We start from the raw sequence: 21,654 nt of genomic DNA, 5'->3' as shown, positions 1-21,654 counted from the left end.
CCCCACAAATATATGGTAGTAATAAAGAACTCACGTTTCATCAACCAAGTCATTAACTTTTCCTTTTTGATGGGTACTTTGTCAATGATCATGACGGCGAGGGATTAGTCAGGAGAGATATCATTGTGTTCTTGAGCCAGATTCCCTAATTGCTTACCGGAATTACTCGCCGAAAAGGTTGCTGTTTCATACCTCTATCTTCAAGCTATGTTTTGGCAAAACTCACACTTATTCTTTTATTAAGAAAGTTGCTTCCGTTCAACCTGTATATTGTTGCATCAGCGTGATGTCGATTCTCGAATCTGACGAAAGTGAAATTTCTGTTTTGATGCCATGAGATTCCTTGAATATTCCCGTACTGGTTGAAGGTTTTGCAGATAATGGTATGGGATGTTAGAAAAATTTAGGGACCCAAACAAGACATGTCATTTATATTAATCACCACACCCACGAACGACAAACGAATAATTAAAGTATAACGATAAATAAAAGATAAACGACACGGGTATTTAACGTGGTTATATCCCAACTCCAAAACGCGGAGAAGGGTTTACTCCACGGGCGCAAACCAGAGATTTTTCACTATATTTTTCGTGCACACATTACAATGAGCCTAGGGGTTACAATTTATAGGAAGAGTTAAACTTGTCCACCAAGTTATACTTGTCCTTCAAGCAAAAGACATTCCATAAATATCTATTACTTGCTCCATACTCCATTCGTACTAGAAGATTTAATTAAGGCAAGAGAATTTCTACGACTTGTTTACCAAGTTAAACTTCCTACAATGTGTTCACCAAGTCAAGCTCTCTACGACTTGTTCACCAAGTCAAGCCTTGTTCCTTTGATCAAATTCTTCACAACTTCAACAATCTCCCACTTAAAGACTTTGAGCAAACTCTTCACTACTCAACAATCTCCCACTTGAAGATTGTGAACAAACCCGAACATCAATCTCCATTCCATCCAAGAAAGTCAAACCACCATTATACCGCCAAACTACATTTGGGACACGCACACTCATCACATACGTCGAATGAGTAGACTTTCGATACATGGTCTTCAACACTACTTGTCGGAACTAGAAACCATTAATCACCTCAACTGTCAATGTTGTTCTAACACCCATAGCAACTCCTGATCTCCTCTCAGCTACGACCTTTTGATATCGCCGGAATCAATCATACGGGTCACGTCGCTCTTCCGCACCTGAGGGAAGGAAGTCTTTCGACATCAAAACCACTAAGCTTCAACCCGATCTGCAGTTACTAACTTGGGCCATCTCGGTTTCTTGCACCACTATCTTCTTACCCGAAGATCATCTTCTTACACCATAAGACCAATTGAAGTATGCAACTCTTCAATTATAGGATTCCACACGAGACTACACCGCCTCATTGATCACTCTAGACATGTCCAATCCCGAACCCACATGTCAATGATCACCCTCGTACCGAATTTCCCGTCTATCTGTGATTTCCTTTTACCAGCAATCAGAAAATCCAACAGACGCCCTTGTAGACTCTTCATCAAGGCTCCTGTGAGAACAACCTCGAAATCTACCACCTTTTCAACTTTTCACTTTCTCGCTGGTACACTGACCTCCTCATAGCTATGACTTTCACAAACCCCATCTTCTCATCCCAAGCACGCTCCCACTGTACGAGTAAGAAATAAAACCGCGGCTATCCGAGAAGAATCTGGTTCGTTCCACCGGTGAGTTGCAAATCTCTTTGCCATTCGAGGGTATGTTTGCAGCATCCAAGTACCCTAGTGTTATACACACTAATCATGTGAATACCAGAGACCCACATTGCATAACCGTCTCCATAACTCCCATTAGTCATCAAACTCCCACTAGCTCGGTACTTCTGTCGGTTACCAAACTTCCATCGAGTTCTCGACACCCTCTAGAAAGCTCAAATTCTATGACTTACAAGATTATCCACTTCTACCATCACCTAAAGATTCCCAATTGGTCACCCCGAAGAAAACCCGCTTGCTTTGTTGCACCAATGTCAACTAAACACAAAGTGCCAGTCAAACGCGTCCTATACGACAACTTCGTCAACCAATTTTATTAGTGAGAGAAGCTCTAGCTCTGCCCACATATTCCAAATACCCTGGAATATTCGACCAATACATTAGTCGACCCGTTCAATAATCCGATGTTGGACTTTGGTTTGCAATCCATCAAACCTCCCTTCAAATTTAAGTTCAACTAGGCCTTCCCTACAATGATAGTCCAGATCTAACCTAATTTAGTACCTATCGCAACCTCGAAACACAACCTGACTGGGACCACATAAAGTCGACTTACGGTACAAGGCTCCAAAATCAACTCATCCACTAAGGGTGCACAACCGCGTGTGCCAACCAAGGGGTTAAGCTAACCGTTGACATGCTGCAAATGTCACGTTACGCTATCCACACATCCAGGCTGAAACCTGCGAGTATCCAACCTTCTCGATAACTCCTACTTTCGATTTGTCCCACTGTTTGCTACCTTACCGCCAAAACTAGAGAGAAACCACCTTTTTAGCACACATTTGTTTCTACCTCATATTCGATGTATGACTATTGTTTGCACTATAACAAACCTCCCCTCAAACCCAAATCCATATGGGCCTCCCTTCCAACGATAGTTCGGACCCAACATTTACCGCCGCCAAATGGAACTCTCAAACTGTTTGTGTGCGGACCAGTGAGATTTCGATACAAGACTTCAGGATCAACTCAACGTTACCAAGGGAACGCACGCACGCTGAGAGGTGCGCCCACAATGTCGTCCATCACATCCGGAATATATTTTGGCTCCCGTAACAAAGCTGCATCTCTGAAAAATCACAGCCATTATCGCCCTAAGATTCGCAAAACAAATCGTCTCGCCACTCGCAACATCAAAACCGGAACTCTCTCAAAAAACTGTCGCAACTTAAAAAAATTGTATCTCTAGATCCAACGGTCCGATCATTACCAAAATTTCACCACTCTTAGATCAGTACTTCTGGAACCTGCAGTCCAAGTTTCACGTCGATCCAACAGTAGACGAACCCTCTATAATTTTTCTCTCAGTGCAGCTCCAAACCCGAACAACTGCAACTTCGAAAAAACATAACTCAAGATTTAACGGTCTGATCATTGTAAAATTTTGACCACGACTAGATCTGTACGTCTTTTACTTATAGTAAAATTTTCAAGGCGATCCGACGATTAACGAACCCGTAATAATTTTTCTCCTCTAACAGCTCCGAATCCTAACAGTTTAAACCTGAATGCAGCAGCTTCGAAAAACTATATCTCGAGATCTAACGGTTCGATCTTCCTCAAATTTTTATAGCCACTAGACCTATGTATCTAGCACCTTCTGTAAAAATTTCAAACCAATCCAATGGTTAACGAACCTGTTAAGATTTTTCTCCTCCATCTGTGCAGTAGAATCCGAATATTGAAAGTTCATCATTCCCTCGAACGGGAGCGCAAGGAATGATAGCTTAGATCCGATACCCGAATCCTTCGAAAATCTCTCAGCAACAAGACCCATCGATCTGATCATCGACCCCGTTGACTGATCCCATGATCATGATACATGTTGCATCACATCATATACCCGTCGTTCGTTCACCATACTTTCAATTCGCCATCGTGCCCATAATCAAACCTTGAGCTCTGATACCACTTGTTAGGAATTTAGGGACCCAAACAAGACAGGTGATTTATATTAATCACCACACCCACGAACGACAAACTAATATTTAAAGCATAACGATAAATAAAAGATAAACGACACGGGTATTTAACGTGGTTATATCCCAACTCCAAAATGCGGTGAAGGGTTTACTCCACGGGCGCAGACCAGAGATTTTTCACTATATTTTTCGTGCACACATTACAATGAAGCTAGGGGTTACAATTTATAGGAAGAGTTAAACTTGTCCACCAAGTTAAACTTGTCCTTCAAGCAAAAGACCTTTCATAAATATCTATTATTTGTTCCATACTCCATTCGTACTAGAAGATTTAATTAAGGCAATAGAATCTCTAGGACTTGTTCACTAAGTCAATCTTTCTACAACTTGTTCACCAAGTCAAGCTCTCTACGACTTGTTCACCAAGTCAAGCCTTGTTCATTTGATCAAATTCTTCACACTTTCAACATGGGAGGTGGTAATTGGTAATTGGCCAATGTAAATGGTGTTTATGTTTGATTTGCGGGTGAACGATTGACGATGTATTGGGATGGAATTTGGGTTGCTTGGCCTGAAAGTACAAAACGAAGGGTTGGTTGAAGGTGTCATGAAAGAGATTTTCTCTTGCACAAGTTGTAGATATCTTAACATAAATTCTTTACTTTCAGTTAATGCTAGATAAAGTTGGTGGTGAGATGCAGGTTGTGAATAAGAGCGAGAAGGCCATTTCTCTTCAACATGTTGAATTTTTATCCCGACTCTTATGATACATTGCTGAAAGAATTTGTCTCTATTTGTTTAATATACGCTCTTGGTTAACACTGTTGCAACAAACTTTTTTTTTTTTCTAACAATATTGATGTGGTTCTATCATCCCATTACATTTGTCTATATTCATATATTAAGTAGTTGTAATTAAGTGTTTTATTTTCATGGTATAATAATAAATCAAAAGAAATTTTCAAAATATTTAATTAGTAGAGATATATAAAATTGTATATGTAGTAAAACTAATTACAGTATAAAGAATCTAGATAATCTAATTTAGAAAAGATAAGAAAAATATGATATGAACTTTTTTAAGAAAAAAAGTTTAACTAAAGATAAAAAGTTATTGTATTTAAAAGCAAACATAAATAGAGCAATTTAATAACTAATCCAATTTTACAAATTACATGTAATAACGAATACGAGTAGTAATTGTGTTGGTAATTTTAGTGTTATCAACAATCATTTTAGTTAATTGGGATTTACTAGAAAGCAAATGCTTATCGCATAAGCTCAGTGACGAGTTTGGAGAGTGCGGAGTGCACGCTCGTTCGGGTTAATTCGAAAAGGTCTTGAAAATTACATCATTTGATGAAAAGGTAACCATGAATGGTTACATCATTTCACGTAAAGTGATGTTATTTTCTAAAAGGTGTCAATGAAGAGTTGCACACTTTCATTGAAATGTTGTGTCCTTTCATTGTACCTTTCCATTTTCTATATATATGAGACTTTGCTTTCATTATACAAACAAGAAAAATCACATTTTCACTAATACTATAATTTGATCTCTTCTTGCCTAGAGACAAATTGCATTCTTGTTTTATCCCAATTAAGATTTCGTGTAACCCGAGGCAAGTAGGGTCGAAATACTTAATTAGGAAAGTGTTTCACGATTCAAGAAACAATCCAGGATTATCAATTTACAACCCTATTTTCTAACAAACTAATTAAGTATTTTCGTGATAATACGGATTTGAATCGGTGAAACAATATGGGATTTGATATGGAGTCTTCGTGTCAATGAAACAACATGATGGTATTTATTATTAAGGATTTGGATATAAGAAGATTAAGGGGAAGGGAGGATTTTTTTTTTTTTTCGAACGGCAAGCTTGCATCAGTCCGGACCGAAGCCTAGTCGTCATTTGCAGATACACGCGCGTTCGGGCAGGAAACCCGAACCATATTACAGGGATCCGAACCTTAAACCATCCCGAGGGGCAGGCGGGTCGGATCTGGGTCCTGAATAGGTCGGTAAAACCTTCCCAGGGGCAACCCGGGTTATGGTAAGTAAGCCTACCACGGGTATTTTTAAAGAGTGGGATTCGAACTTGAATCCACTCTACCCCTTGCCCTGGCCCCACCGAAGTGAAACCAAGGATACCACTCAGCCACCGCTGGAATGGTAGGGAGGATATTCTTGATCTCATCCTAACAGATACGTACTTCTTATTCCTATTCTATACTCCCTCCGTCCCACCAGAAGTGTCCACTTTGACTTTTGACAGTCTTTATTGGTCAACTTTGACTATAAATATTTATGTTCGTGTTATATAATATTTGATGAAAATTATATGAATGGATTGAGTTTTAATTGTGTTTTCTTTGATATCACTTTTATCAAATATTATATAATACCAACAAAAATATCTAAAGTCAAAGTTGAATAAGGAAGACTGAAAAAAGTCAAAGTGGACACTTCTGGTGGGACGGAGGGAGTATTATATTTTGATACGAAGTATATTATAAATAATGATAATGATATGAAATACGTGATACATATATGTGTATATATGAATTGCAAGATTGCTTGACAGATCGGCACGTAGTACATGATAATATATGTTTTTAATATTTGATCAACCAAATAAAATGGATGCACGTGAGACTTGCATGAAAGAAATCCCTTGTTTGATTATATAGCCTTTGGAATTTTGTGTTGCAACTATAACACAAATATAACTGTAATATTTTAGTTGTAATATTTGTGTTGCAACTACAACTAAATTTTGGTATTGGCGGTGATCAAAGAATGACAAGGGATATAAAGATTGAAGAATTATGATCATAATTGTATGTGTACATGAATTGATTAATCAATTCCTTTGGGTGTCGATTGGATAATTATGATCATAAGTTATGATCTAATTAAACTGTTATGGACAATCGTGATAACGTATAATCATCGAATTACTCATATGAATGGATAATTATGATGGATAATTATGATCATAATATATGGATGTAAAAAATCCAATTAAAAGGATCCCTTGTTGTTCACGATGCATGTTGGTAATTTAAGGTTGCAATTACTAAAACTAAAATAACTGTTAACGGTCAAATGTTTGCAGTTATTGCAATGAAGTCAATAAATAAAATTAGAGGGGATCGGATTCTCTACTTCATAAGTTTGGTTAATCAAATTCGTTGTGTGTGTCGACCGATCGTAATATTAAAATCAAATATGTACATGATGGCCTTTGTCCTTGAATGGGAAAAGAATCCACGGGGGGTAAACACTAGTTTGTTTTATGTTTGGTTGAAAACATAATTTCTTTAGAAATAATAAGAAGTTTATTTTGTTCTTGGTGTTAATAATCTAATTTGGATAATACACGATGGTTAAGTTGTACAGTATCATATAGATAAAGAATAGGCATACGCATGCATTGTATGTGTATGGTAAAGTGGCTATGCTGATTGTTTGTTGAAAAACTTACATTGTTGCATGTATGCCATCTGACTTGACTGTGAAAGAGCATGGATTATGTGATGTATTATTCAATTGTTGGTTTTACACTATTAACTAACAACTCATTGGTGGTTATTGTCCACAAATCACTTGATGAATCAAGATGGTACAAATTAATAAAAACAAATATAGTTTAATATGGAAAGGAGGAATAGATGTTGCTTAATTGTTTCTAAATACCGATATGCTTTGAAAATTGGTGGTAGGATGTATGTGACTACATCAAGTAACCAATTTAGCATGGTGTTAAAAAGATTAAGCATGGTCTAGTGAAATTCATTGTAATGTGGCTTAAGTATTTTAATACTTGTAGAAGTCAAACATGGATTATGGTTTAGTTCACAATGGTGATCCTAGGACATATTGAAATTGTATTGAGTTTACTATTGATCAAGACGATTATTAGTCTACAAGTTGTTGGTTTTTAACACTTGGTATAGATAAGGTATCTTGAATCAAAAGAATGATGTTGAGATTATTGACACTATAAACTTGTCGTCATTTCTTCTTGGTCTTAGAAGAGGTTTGACTAAGATTGTTTATAATTATAATCTCACTATCCAATGTAATGGTAATGATTGTGTGCATAAGGATAATGGAAATACATTATCAAGGGTGTACCAATTATAAGTTTACATTGGTGAGTTGTGGAAAGTGGACATGTGCAATGACTGATCAATCAATAACCTTGAGTACGCGCGCGGTTCTTATGATAGGATAAGAATACATTAAATCTTTTGATAAAAGGTTTACTATTTAAGAAAATTGATTGAAGTCGAAAGGGATGAGAGTAATGTCTATTTAGATTCCTAATTATGGGATATTCGTTGGCTAAGGCATATAGTCAAATGTACAAGAAAAAATCTAGATACTTATGCCTTAGACATACTATGTTTCGTGAGTTGATCATGAATGAAGTGATATCTATGGATTTGTTGGGTTACAACAAAATTTTGCGAATCACTTGACAAAATGGTTAGCCTGAGACTTAGTGCACAAGTCGGGTATTAGAGTGCGATTGAAGTCCAACGAAATCTTCCAAAGTGAGACACCCAATTCCCTTCTAGTAAAACGCTAGAAGCTGAATTTCAATGTGGAAAGCTTACTTTCTGAAGATTGAAACACATAAAATTTCTGATCCCAAAGTATGTGTTTAGACCCGTAAGTTGAGGTAGGTTGAAGTTTAACTTCTTAATAGTTCTTTTGAAAAATTGCAAAAGCGGGTGCAAGATGTAAAAGAACTACCTATGTGAACATTAAGTTTTGCCGCTTCAAGGAGCTTTTGTGAAGACCCGTCCTAATCCATCCGGACGAAGTCTATATCTATTATAAACGATTCACAACAGTTGATTACATCGCGAGGTACTTGACCTCTATATGATACATTTACAAACATTGCATTCGTTTTTGAAAAGACAATCTTTCATTACATCGAAAGTTGACGGCATGCATACCATTTCATAATACATCTAACTATAATTGACTTAATAATAATCTTGATGAACTCAACGACTCGAATGCAACGTCTTTTGAAATATGCCATGAATGACTCCAAGTAATGTCTCTAATATGAGTTAATGCACAGCGGAAGATTTCTTTCATACCTGAGAATAAACATGCTTTAAAGTGTCAACCAAAAGGTTGGTGAGTTCATTAGTTTATCATAAATAATCATTTCATAATTTTAATAGACCACAAGATTTCATACTTTCATTTCTCATAATCATACGTCCCATGCATAGAGACAAAAATATCATTCATATGGATTGAACACCTAGTAACCGACATTCACAATATGTATATAAGAATATCCCCATCATTCCGGGATCCTCCTTCGGACATGATATAAATTTCGAAGTACTAAAGCATCCGGTACTTTGGATGGGGCTTGTTGGGCCCGATAGATCTATCTTTAGAGTTCGTGTCAATTAGGGTGTCTGTTCCCTAATTCTTAGATTACCAGACTATATAAAAAGGGGCATATTCGATTTCGATAATTCAACCATATAATGTAGTTTCGATTACTTGTGTGTATTTCGTAAAACAGTTATAAAAACAGCGCATGTATTCTCAGTCCCAAAAATATATATTGCGAAAGCATTTAAAAAGGGAATAATGAAACTCACACATATAAATATTGTAAAACAGTTATTAAAACATTGCATGTATTCTCAGCCCAAAAACATAAAGAGTAAAAAGGGCAAATGAAACTCACGCATATAAATATTGTAAAATAATTATTAAAACATTGCATGTATTCTCAGCCCAAAAATATATATAAAAAGGGAATAATGAAACTCACAATAATGTATTTTGTAGTAAAAATACATATGACGACATTGAACAATGCATGGTTGGCCTCGGATTCACGAACCTATATTAATTGTATATTTATTAATACATGTATCGCAATCGAGCAAGTTTAAATATTATTATTAATAATGTACTTGTTATATTATATGTTATATAGATATAGATAGTTTAATATGTTTAATTTAAATGTCTTATATAACTATTATTTAGCATTCTTTAATATGTTAATAATAAAAATCTATATTAGGGTCTATATAAGATATCTATATATATTTATGTATAGATTAGTACATTATATATATATATATATATATATATATATATATATATATATATATATATATATATATATATATATATATATATATATATATATATATATATATATATATATATATATATATATATATATAGTTTAGTTAATATCATTTTAATAATAAAAATATAGTGATATGTAATATTAATATTATTGCAGTGTATCTTTATATAAAAATATTTACTTGTAATAATACTAAAAATGATAAGAGTGATAGTAATAATAATGATTTTAGTACTTACATAATAATACTCGTGATAATAATATTACTTATGTCAATGTTAACACTTCTATTATTTATAAAAAGATATTAATACTATTATTTACGAAAATGATAATAATTTATATTACTTTTATTATAATAATAACAAAAGAAATAATAATAATAATCCTAATTGTGATTATAATACTTATTTTAGAAATAACGATAATATTAATGCTCTTAGTTTGATTAATGATATCGATACTTCTAAAAATGTTGATAATAATGATAATATTAATAATGTTAATAAAATCAATGGTGATAATAAAAATAATGATAATCCTTAATAATACCAGTAGTAATAATAATAACTAATAATAATACTAGTAACAATAATAATAACATTTGGTAGTAATAATCATACTAATAATAATATGTGTTAAATAATAATAATACTTATAATTATAATACTACATAAATAAAATCAAATTAATGATAATAATTATTACAACAACAATAACAATGACAATAATGATAACATTAACAATAATAATAATAATAATAATAATAATAATAATAATAATAATAATAATAATAATAATAATAATAATAATAATAATAATAATAATAATAAATGGTGTTGAAAACTACCTCATAAAGGCTTTTCAAAAAAAATATGGCTGTTGCGAGACTCGAACTGGAGACCTCTCAATAACCTGACACCATCCTAAACCGTATGGGTTGTGCCCTTTTTCTGTTTTAATATGGATTTCATATTTATTTAAACCCATATTGTACTATCTCTCTTTCTCCTTCAATTCCAAATCAAACCATCGTTTTGAATCGTGATCAATATTAATACCAGACTGGAATGATGTCGTAAATTTGAATCATAAACAACCTGGGTCGATTGTTTGTATTAACAGGAACAAAATAAAAAAAAATAAAAAATTCCTTTGAACATACCTGTTGAAACACGAGTATGAACTCATCATTGATTTTCGAATTTAAAGAGGTTTTAGGCCAAGATTATAACATGAAAGATGTTTCAAAACTCTGCTAAAAACTTTCTTTGACCTCAATTGATCTTGAATCTTCAAAACAAATTCAAATTTTTCAAAGAACAATCGGTTTGACTTTTTATCTTAAAACATTGACTTGCAAAATTCAGACTCAATAGAAAGAATTAGAAGTTGAAATTTCATAGATAGTATCACAATATGATTTAGATTACTTCTGCATTTTTAGAATTTGAAAAAAAATCCGAAGTCGAGGTATTGTTAAAAAGTTGCATCGAACAGGGGACTAGCTATCTTTTTGTAAAATTACAATTTAATTTTCTTCCTTTTCATTCGATTTGTGTTAGCACAGAGTTATATAAATGTTAAGTGATAACATTACAGTTAATCTGACTTTATTGGAGTTGTTTTGTAACTGGATTCGTTCGACAACCATAAATTTGATTAGTACGAAGATAAAAATAAAAAAATAAAAAGTGAGGCCAACCCCTAACAGAATTTGGATGTTAACTAGTGTTAAAGTCGTGATTGAAGACAGAAAAATCAATTCACAAATAGGTAGACAACGATGGACAACTGAATTGCAAATTTTCTGTATATTTTTGTACATATATTCGTTTTATAATTGTTTTTATATATTTATGTATATCTAAATATTTATTTTTATATAATTAATCATATTTATATTTTTATATCTATATATCTAATATGTATGTATATATATCTTACTTATATCAGTATTAGCTTAATTTATAGGAACATATTAATATTGATAATATATACATTAATATTTAATATATATTAATTAATACTAAATATAATAATAATGAACTAATCATAATAATAATGATAGAAATAATAATATAAATATCATAGTAATACTAATAAAAATAATGATAATAATAACTCTAAAAAAATTATAATTTTAGTAATTAAGTTAATAATAATAATTTTATTACCCATAATAATAATTATAATTATAATTATAATTATAATTCTACTAATAACAATGATAATAATAATATAGTATTTATAATATTACTAAAATAATGATATTAGCTATAATACTGAAAATGATAATTTCATTCATGAGAATAACACTATTTGTATTAATGATCATAATACTAATTAAATTTTACTATTAATTATAATGATAACTATAATACTAATAATAATTAAATGTATCAAATTTAATATCTATATGTTATTTAATAATATTAACAAATAATATTTAAATTACAACTAAATAATAATTTTAATCATTCTTATAGTAATACTTATATCTAAGTATTTATTTCGATAGTCATAAATCTTAAATTTATTAAATTTTAATATCTAACGTTTGTTAATATCACTAATAATGATATTGATAATAATGAAAGTAGTAATAATATAGTTTGTCATTACTAATATTTTTATATATATAATTATTTAATTGTGTATTATTTTATATGTTTAATTCCATTTAATTAAAGTTTATTTTATTAACTCTAAGTATCATATATACACTTTTATTTATTTTTATAATTATACATATATATTTTACATATTTATGTATACACAATTGTTCGTGAATCGTCGGGAGTGGTCGAAGTCAAATGGTAATTAAATATATGAACATAGTTCCAAAATTTTCGAGACTCAACATTACAGACTTTGCTTATCGTGTCAAAATCATATAAAGATTAAAGTTTAAATTTGGTCGGAAATTCCCGGATCGTCACAGCTTTGGACTTAGGCTGCCGATATGTTCACTGAAGGATTGGGACACATGGCTTATAATAGTGTCAAGTTAGTATTAGACGAATGTAAGAAATTGATGTGTGTATTACTCTCTCGTTTTCATATGGGTTGAAGGGTTTAATTTCTGAAACACCCCGATTCTCGAATTCTGGATGATGTAATATACTAAGATGAAAATTTAATTTCTGAAACATTTTCATTTATGCATCAGTTTGTTTTATTTGTTCAAGTTTTAGTAAATTAAGGATTACACTAAAATGGGGGGGAATTGTTGGTGATTTTAGTGTTATCAACAATCATTTTAGTTAATTGGGATTTACTAGAAAGCAAATGCTTATCGCATTAAGCTCAGTGACGAGTTTGGAGAGTGCGGAGTGCACGCTCGTTCGGGTTAATTCGATAAGGTCTTGAAAATTACATCATTTGATGAAAAGGTAACCATGAATGGTTACATCATTTCATGTAAAGTGATGTTATTTTCTAAAATGTGTCAATGAAGAGTTGCACACTTTCATTGAAAGGTTGCGTCCTTTCATTGCACCTTTCCATTTTCTATATATATGGGACTTTGCTTTCATTATACAAACAAGAAAAATCACATTCTCACTAATACTATAATTTGATCTCTTCTTGCCTAGAGACAAATTGCATTCTTATCTTATCCCAATTAAGATTTCGTGTAACCCGAGACAATTAGGGTCGAAATACTTAATTAGGAAAGTGTTTCACAATTCAAGAATCAATCCAGGATTATCAATTTACAACCCTATTTCCTAACAAATTATAGGCAAACAAGAGAGTTCTAATAATCTACTAAATTAAATATATGAGGTATAAAACGAATAATATTAGATTGATAGGGGATGCTCAACACCATTAATACTCCTGCCGCCTCCGCTATTAATCATTGCCTATTTGGCCCATTTAAAAAAAAAAAAAAAAACATTAATAATAGACTGAATGATAAACGAAAACAAACTCGAGCTCTAGCCAAACTACACAGACCTAAACCAACGACCTCATGGGTGAGAACACATTTAACTAGGATGCCAAGTAAGACTAAAGTTATACACCCGTAGTTAACGCGATTTGTGAAAACCGATGAAAACAATGTGTGGAATGTGATGTAACCCATCACGGGAAATAGTTGAGCCACCCGCGGTTTTCAGCAGTTTTGTTAGAACAAATGTGGTGTTACTGCATGCCAAAAGTTCAAGATCGATTTTTTATAACTTTTGCCCTTCAGATATATATAGGCCCAATCTTATTTGTATGTTAACAGCTTTTAAGGTGAATCTAACAACAGAATATAATGATTCGGTTATTCAAAAAATCGTGCATACCTATGTTATTGTTGGAGCTAATCGGTTTGTGTGCACATATTGATATGGTATGAAACAAGTGTGGACAACTGGGTATATAACTTAAGAGAACCTCCCTCTATCACCGACTGATATTAGAATACTAAGGGTTTCATGAGCTAATATGTTGTAAATGTTGTTGGACCTAAATACGATCCTACAACTACCACCGCAAGCAAAAATTTATAGTTTCATCCCACACATTGGTACTTTTAATTCCACTTCAAATCTTAAAGTTTAATCACATTTATTTAATTAATCTAAATCTAGACACCGGAGTTATTACATATACCGGCTATTATATCTTAAAACATTAACATTCAATTTCTTCACTACTTCCCTCATAAACTATGCAACAAAATAAACAGATCCAGCAACTTTATTTTCGACAATTAATCATTCTAAAGTCAGTAGCATCGGTTAAACGCTTCAAGTTATGTACTTTTGGAACCAACACCCATGCTTTTGATGTCTTCAATTAGACGATTCAAATTAGCGTACGAAGAACCACCTTCTTTCAGCGTTTTTGTTGCTAATTTCGCCATGCGATCTGCAATTTTCGTAAATTCATCCTTCCTAGCGTCCATTACCTCCTTTACAATCTTCTCAACTATCATTCTATCACATGTATCTTTCATGTCTAACCCTAATTTCCAAACCGCTTCAACATAACGACTATTAACTTGTTGATCCACGAAAAATGGCCAACAACTAATCATTGGTACACCTTCAACAATGCTTTCTAACGTTGAGTTCCATCCGTTATGTGTCAGAAACGCACATACAGCTGGGTGGACTAACACTTCTTCTTGTGGAGCCCACCCAACTATACGTCCTGTTTCTTTCGTAGCTTCCTCTACCTCACTTAGTATCTTATTCTCATCACCATCTCTCAAAAATGAATCCTTTCTAATGACCCACAAAAATGGTTTTTCACTATTGACTAAACCATGCCAAAACTCGACAAGTTGCTCCATTTTTAAAGTCGTTATGCTTCCGAAGCTAACATACAACACTGATTTTGGCTCGTGCTGATCGAGCCAACTGATACAAGTTTTATCTTCCTCAAAAACACTGTTTGAAGACATCATTTTCGATGTGGACCGAGCTTTCAAATGAGCATGAAGCGGTCCAATCGTGTAGATATTTGAGCAGTGATTTCGTATTTGTGAAAGAATAGGTCCTTCAAGATCATCAAAGGTGTTAAGAATGAGTGCATGAGCTTTTGTCGTCATGCGCGTTATGTTTTCGATTTGTTTGACGCCGTAATTATTTTTCCCAGATCGACAAAAGCTTGGAAGATCACGCCGGCGTAAAAACCCTTCCATGCCTTTCACACTTGATATTAGTTCATCTAAATCTGTACCTTCATATTCAATTCGTTCATAAATTTAACAACACCTACATGTCACATTAATAATGGTGACCAACCACGTGGAAAAAAAAGTTTAATGACTAGCCTACAAGGCGACACAAAACAATTTCTCGAATTTTATTAGAAACATAGTACTAATAATTACGAGTAGTCATTAGTTAGTACATTAAATATATACAAGTACGGAAAATGTATAACCGACAAGGCTAAATATCATGTACGTTTAATGATAAAATAGATATATATATACTCGTGGGATCGAAAGACACTAATTTGAAAAATTTTAGTAGAAAATAGACTTTAAATTTTATACGGCATCACTAAATTTAACCACACCAACTCATATATTTTGAAAATTTATAGTTTTTCTTTAAATTGTTTAGAATTGAACACCACTAAATTTAAATATTCGGACCTCATATATTTTTCGAGTTTTAAGTTTTTTTTTTTTAATGTAAACTACCACTAATAGCATTCAAATATAATTAATAGTGAAAAACAATTTCACTACCCCATCGCGTTTTAATCCTAGAATTGCACGATAGATGTTTAAATCTTCAAATTTCAAAAATAAATAATCAAATAGATATAGATTTATTACTTTGCTGCGAATTATCATTGAACAAATTAATTATCGAAAACAGATATCGCAATGAATACATACCTTCAACCGGAAGTTCGTCGGAGTTTACAATATCCGGGATAGAAAAGTAAGCCCAGAAAGCACAAGCACTTATCGTCTGGAAAAAAATAACCGGAACTCCGGTACCAACAGCAGCGTCAATTGTAAAACCCATAATCCCATCGGCAATCAAACAAGTTACCGGAGAATCAAGAAGCAAGTTTCTAATTAATGATTTAGTTACTTTTGGTATAGTATCATAAATCATCATATTAATGTTTTCAACGCTGTCCGTTGGGATTTGGGTAAGTTCGTTGATGACGTGGAACTTGAAACCCGGGTAGGCGTTGAGACGGGTGTTGACGGTGGAGTAACGAGATAGACGGAGGTGGTCGGTGGAGGTTATTAAGAAGGTGACGTGGAGTCCAGATTGCAGGAGAAGCTCAGTTAATTTTGTAAGAAAATTGTATACGAAACTGAAATGAATAAATCAAATAATGACATATTACTCAACAATATAATCAGATCATAAACATATATAGAATAGGAACTGAAAATTAAAACGATCTAACCGAATTAAAGGTTGAACCGGGCTTATGTTTGACACAATTCCCTTAAACAGATTCGACGTCTGTTCCCAGGGTACACCGGTCCGAAGCAGCGTACTGCCGGACTCGAACACTTGCCTGATAGATAATCGAACTGAGAGACCTTTGTTGCTTTTTCAGAGAATAGAACTTATATGTGCATATGATTAGTTATATGCAAGTGTGTGTTGGTTTTTGTATCGTTTCTGGCTGTGTGTTTTTGCAAGGAATAATACATCAATATATAGCACAAGTCAATTTGTAACCACTATATATCATACTGGCCATAAATTCATTTAAAAAATGAATAATTCAATAGTTGCATTTTCAATGCTTAATACCAAAAAGTCAAAAGACTTGTGCTCAATCATAAACACAACCAATTCACAAATTGATGTGACTATTTTAATGATGCAATTATTGCTCATCAATCATAATCACAATCACTTCACATTATAACAACTTAACATAGCTTGTAGTTAATCCCTTATAACTACCTTTCAACTAGGGATGGCATCGGGTCGGGTTTAGGTCGGGTTTAGGTAATTCCGGACCCGAATCCGATTAGGAAACCAGGCCCGAAACCCATCGGGTCCCCATTTACTTACATACTATCGGGTTTCGGGTTTTCCCACTGGTAAACGGGTATACCCGATTAGTCATTCTGTATTTCCTTTTAAATAAGTTACCAAATCAAAATATCGAAAACTAACTTAACTACTTCATGTTTAAAGTATTATAAAATATAGCATACAAAAAGTTGATTGAAAAGTTTCTAAAATACTCAAATACACAAAGTATATAAAATATCACATCTCGAAAATTTATTGTATATGATTATATTGAATAAAATTATACTCGTTTTCAAAACAAATAAGAGAAATCTTTCATACATTAACTATATAATACTAATACTAAAATTATACATAAAGATTATTATCAAAATTCCTCGGGCCGGGTATACGGTATGCGGGTCGGGTATACGGGTCGGGTAAACGGGTTTGTCTCCAAAACCATACCCGAACCCAAACCCGGAATTTTTTTTGTAACCATCCCCATACCCGGTCCATGAGCCAGCGGACTCGGGTCAGACCCGGCCCAATTATAATGGGTTTCGGGTTTCCCCATCGGGTACGGGTCAGTTTGCCATCCCTACTTTCAACTTTGTTCCCACTCCTACTTGAGACAAGTTGATTCACTTGCAAATTATGTACCAAATAACCAACTTTGAGATTGAATATCTCATTCACCTTTATTTCATTTTGGACACATATTAGCTCATTGTAAAGCCCTCGTCAAAGACTATAAAACATGCTAACTAATTATTAATATATGTCAATTGATCACATATTAATTGTTGTTCAAAATTGGTGAAACACACTTTTTTCAACATATTTCCAACAATCCCCCACATGAATGGAGATCGATCTCAGAAACCACAATCTTCCGATTAAATTTCAGCGGTTGAATCTTGCATACGATAAGTAGGTGTTACCTTTTGAACTTTCTCTTATGAAACGCACTTAGTCTACTGGCTCTGAGTAGACGGCGATGTCTTTGAACTCGTCTGCCGTTTGTGTAGGCGACAATACACTTCACACAAGACTCTCCCTGACAAAGTCAAGTCCTCATAGTTATGTTCGTTATGGTCATGAACATCAGTCTGGTTCTGCGAGAGCTTATCAAGCATTGTGCCCCAACAATACCCTTCGAAGCGACCCCACTTCTCTCTCACATAGGTGATTCACCACAACGTGGCTACTGATTAACCACGCATGGTTATCTCAGTTGAATCATTAAAAGCCATGGGCTGATCCTCTTACATGTCACTTTTAGGAATGAACTAGGAAGTCTACTGTTAATTAGTAAACTCCCTTTAAAAAGTGCAGGGGTTGCTAGTTTAGTAATTAACTCCCCCATAGTGACTTTCACCAGTTCATACAAGTAGGTTGTCCTATTGAACTCAGATCTTGGGATCTCCAGTCAACTGAGTTAGGTTTTCCTTCATATAAACTTAGCCTTTCATGGGCTTTAGTACCATTCCCACGCACGACTTACACACTAACTCTCTGCTTAAGCCTTTTGTCAGCGGATCCGTACTATTATCATTTGACTTTACATAGTCAATTGTGATAATTTCTCTAGAGATTAGTTGTCGTACTTTATTATGTCTACGTCACATATATTTATTCATACATTTATACATTGTAATATGAGCTCTACCAATCACCGATTGGCTATTATAATGTATACATATGGCCGACACCAGCTTAGGCCATCTGGTATATCTTTAATGAATTGACGTAGCCATTCTGCCTCTTCACCAGCTTTATCTAAAGTGATGAATTATGATTCCATCGTGGATCTAGCAATAATCGATTGTTTACACAATTTCCACGAGATAGCGGCACCTCCAAGTGTGAATACACACCTACTTGTCGGTACGGAATCATTCGTATCAGATATATAGTTTGCACCACAGTGTCCCTCGATCACTGCAGGATATCTGTTACCGAACTAACCTAATCATACAACTCCAACGAGATGTACTTGGATTACTCTTTTATCTACTTAGCTTGTTTACAGTATATGCTAAGTCGGATAGAGTACAACTCATTAGAGATACATTAGAACGCGTTATCATGAACCTTGTTCTTGATAGAAAACGCAAGACACCCCCACATTTACAAGTTATTGTGTTCATTTTACACAACCAACTAGGGTTACTGCTTATCCTTTCAAAGCTTTCCCCACATGTCTTGCAACTTGATATCATAATCATATGTATCTGGTATGACTTTAATCATTCAAGCGTTCAAATGCTCACACATAAGATTTGTATCTTTTATGATCCATCTTTTAGCACATTTGAGCAATTCTTAGTCATATTCTAAGTTTGACCTAGAGACGTCGAATTTAGAAACTTTAATAAAGTTCTCGCACTCAAATTATATTTTCACATCTGAATTCTGATTAGGTAATTCAAATCTTAAGATAATAATGAAATAATAAAGATTGACATCTTTATATAGAAATAATAAAGATTGACATCTTTATATAATAATTATCTTCAATATCATAATTCACATAACATGTGAATAATTCACATCATTGATGTGCGTAGAGGTGTATACGAAATAGTTATATATTTGTTACGAAATATTATTAAATACGATACATTTTTACACAAGTTATTTATTTATTTATAGAGTGAATATACCTAAACCTTGCTACAACACTTATAGGCAGTGTACCTAATCGTATAGTAGTGTAGTTTTTAGTAAGTCCGGTTCGTCCACAGGGAACTAGCCAAGTTTAACGCTATATTTTTAAAACTATATTTGTATAAATATAAATAAGTAGTATTATTATTATAAAAGGGGTTTTTTTTACAGTTTAATGACCGGTTTGTCGATTTTAAAACTTTAGTCGCAGTTAAAACCTAATGTAAATATTAAAAATAAAAGACTTAATTTAAAGCGTAAAGTAAATGACAATAATTAAAGTGCGATAATTAAAAGTGCGATAAATAAAATGACAGTAAATAAAAGTTGCGATAATTAAAAAGTACGATAATAAAAAGTGCGATAAATAAAATGACAGTAAATAAAAGTGCGATAAAATATGAAATAAAGGAATTATGCTTATTTAAACTTTCGTAATCATGATGTTTGACGTGTTGATTTTAGTTTATTACCATGGGTTAATTGTCCTTTGTCCTGGATTATTCAATATGTCCATCTGGTTTTTGTCCATAACAGTCCATCAGTCATAAATATAAAGTGCGAGTGTCCTCGTCAAATTATCCTTATATCCGAAGTCAAATATTCCAACTAATTGGGGACTTAAACTATAATTACACCAATTTTCCTTGTATATAATTCACCCCTGTTTTAATAAGTTCATTGACTATTAATGAAATGTTTCGTTCATATTGATTATAAACGTTCCATATTAATTGATTTCGTCGCGAGGTTTTGACCTCTATATGAGACGTTTTTCAAAAACTGCATTCATTTTTAAAACAACCATAACCTTTATTTTATCTATAAAGGTTTAAAAATCATTACGTAGATTATCAAATAATGATAATCTAAAATATACCGTTTACACACGACCATTACATAATGGTTTACAATAAGAATATATTATATCAAAAATAAGTTTCTTGAATGCAGTTTTTACATAATATCATACAAGCATGGACTCCAAATCTTGTCCTTATTTTAGTATGCAACAGCGGAAGCTCTTAATAATCACCTGAGAATAAACATGCTTAAAACGTCAACAAAAATGTTGGTGAGTTATAGGTTTAACCTATATATTATTAAATCATAATAATAGACCACAAGATTTCATATTTCAATATACATCCCATACATAGAGATAAAAAAAATCATTCATATGGTGAACACCTGGTAACTGACATTAACAAGATGCATATAAGAATATCCCCTATCATTTCGGGAAATCCTTCAGACATGATAAAAACGAATTCGAAGTACTAAAGCATCCGGTACTTTGGATGGGGTTCGTTAGGCCCAATAGATCTATCTTTAGGATTCGCGTCAATTAGTAGATCGGTTTACTAATTCTTTGGTTACCAAGCAAAAGGGGCATATTCGGCTTTGATCATTCACCCATATAATGTAGTTTCATTTACTTGTGTATATTTCGTAAAACATTTATAAAACTGCATGTATTCTCATCCCAAAATATTAGATTTTAAAAGTGGGACTATAACTCACTTTCACAGATTTTTACTTCGTTGGGAAGTAAGACTTGGCCACTGGTCGATTCACGAACCTATAACAAATATGTACATATATATCAAAGTATGTTCAAAATATATTTACAACATTTTTAATACGTTTTAATGTTTTAAGTTTATTAAGTCAGCTGTC

The 21,654-nt window shown here is 33.0% G+C and overlaps 1 protein-coding gene across 1 annotated transcript; it reads right to left on the bottom strand.

The window, feature by feature from the left end:
- Nucleotides 1-14,474: 14,474 nt before the first annotated feature.
- LOC139893520 (7-deoxyloganetic acid glucosyltransferase-like) lies at nt 14,475-16,516 on the bottom strand. Its single transcript, XM_071876685.1, has 2 exons — nt 16,206-16,516; nt 14,475-15,532 (listed from the first exon to the last, which is right to left on the bottom strand). Exons 1-2 carry the CDS (start codon nt 16,432-16,434, stop codon nt 14,601-14,603), a joined length of 1,161 nt encoding a protein of 386 aa, XP_071732786.1. The 5' UTR covers nt 16,435-16,516; the 3' UTR covers nt 14,475-14,600.
- Nucleotides 16,517-21,654: the final 5,138 nt, after the last annotated feature.

Source organism: Rutidosis leptorrhynchoides, chromosome 2, assembly GCF_046630445.1.
Source record: "Rutidosis leptorrhynchoides isolate AG116_Rl617_1_P2 chromosome 2, CSIRO_AGI_Rlap_v1, whole genome shotgun sequence".
Taxonomy (NCBI): Eukaryota; Viridiplantae; Streptophyta; class Magnoliopsida; order Asterales; family Asteraceae; genus Rutidosis; species Rutidosis leptorrhynchoides.
This window is presented reverse-complemented; position numbering and strand designations above follow the sequence as displayed.

What these genes read in the sequence shown, in the direction of transcription:
- LOC139893520 (XM_071876685.1), bottom strand. Translation starts at nt 16,434, where the DNA reads ATGATGATTTATGATACTATACCAAAAGTAACTAAATCATTAATTAGA. An exon ending in CGACGAACTTCCGGTTGAAG is followed by an intron (nt 15,533 to 16,205) that starts GTATGTATTCAT and finishes TTGAATATGAAG; the next exon opens with GTACAGATTTAGATGAACTA.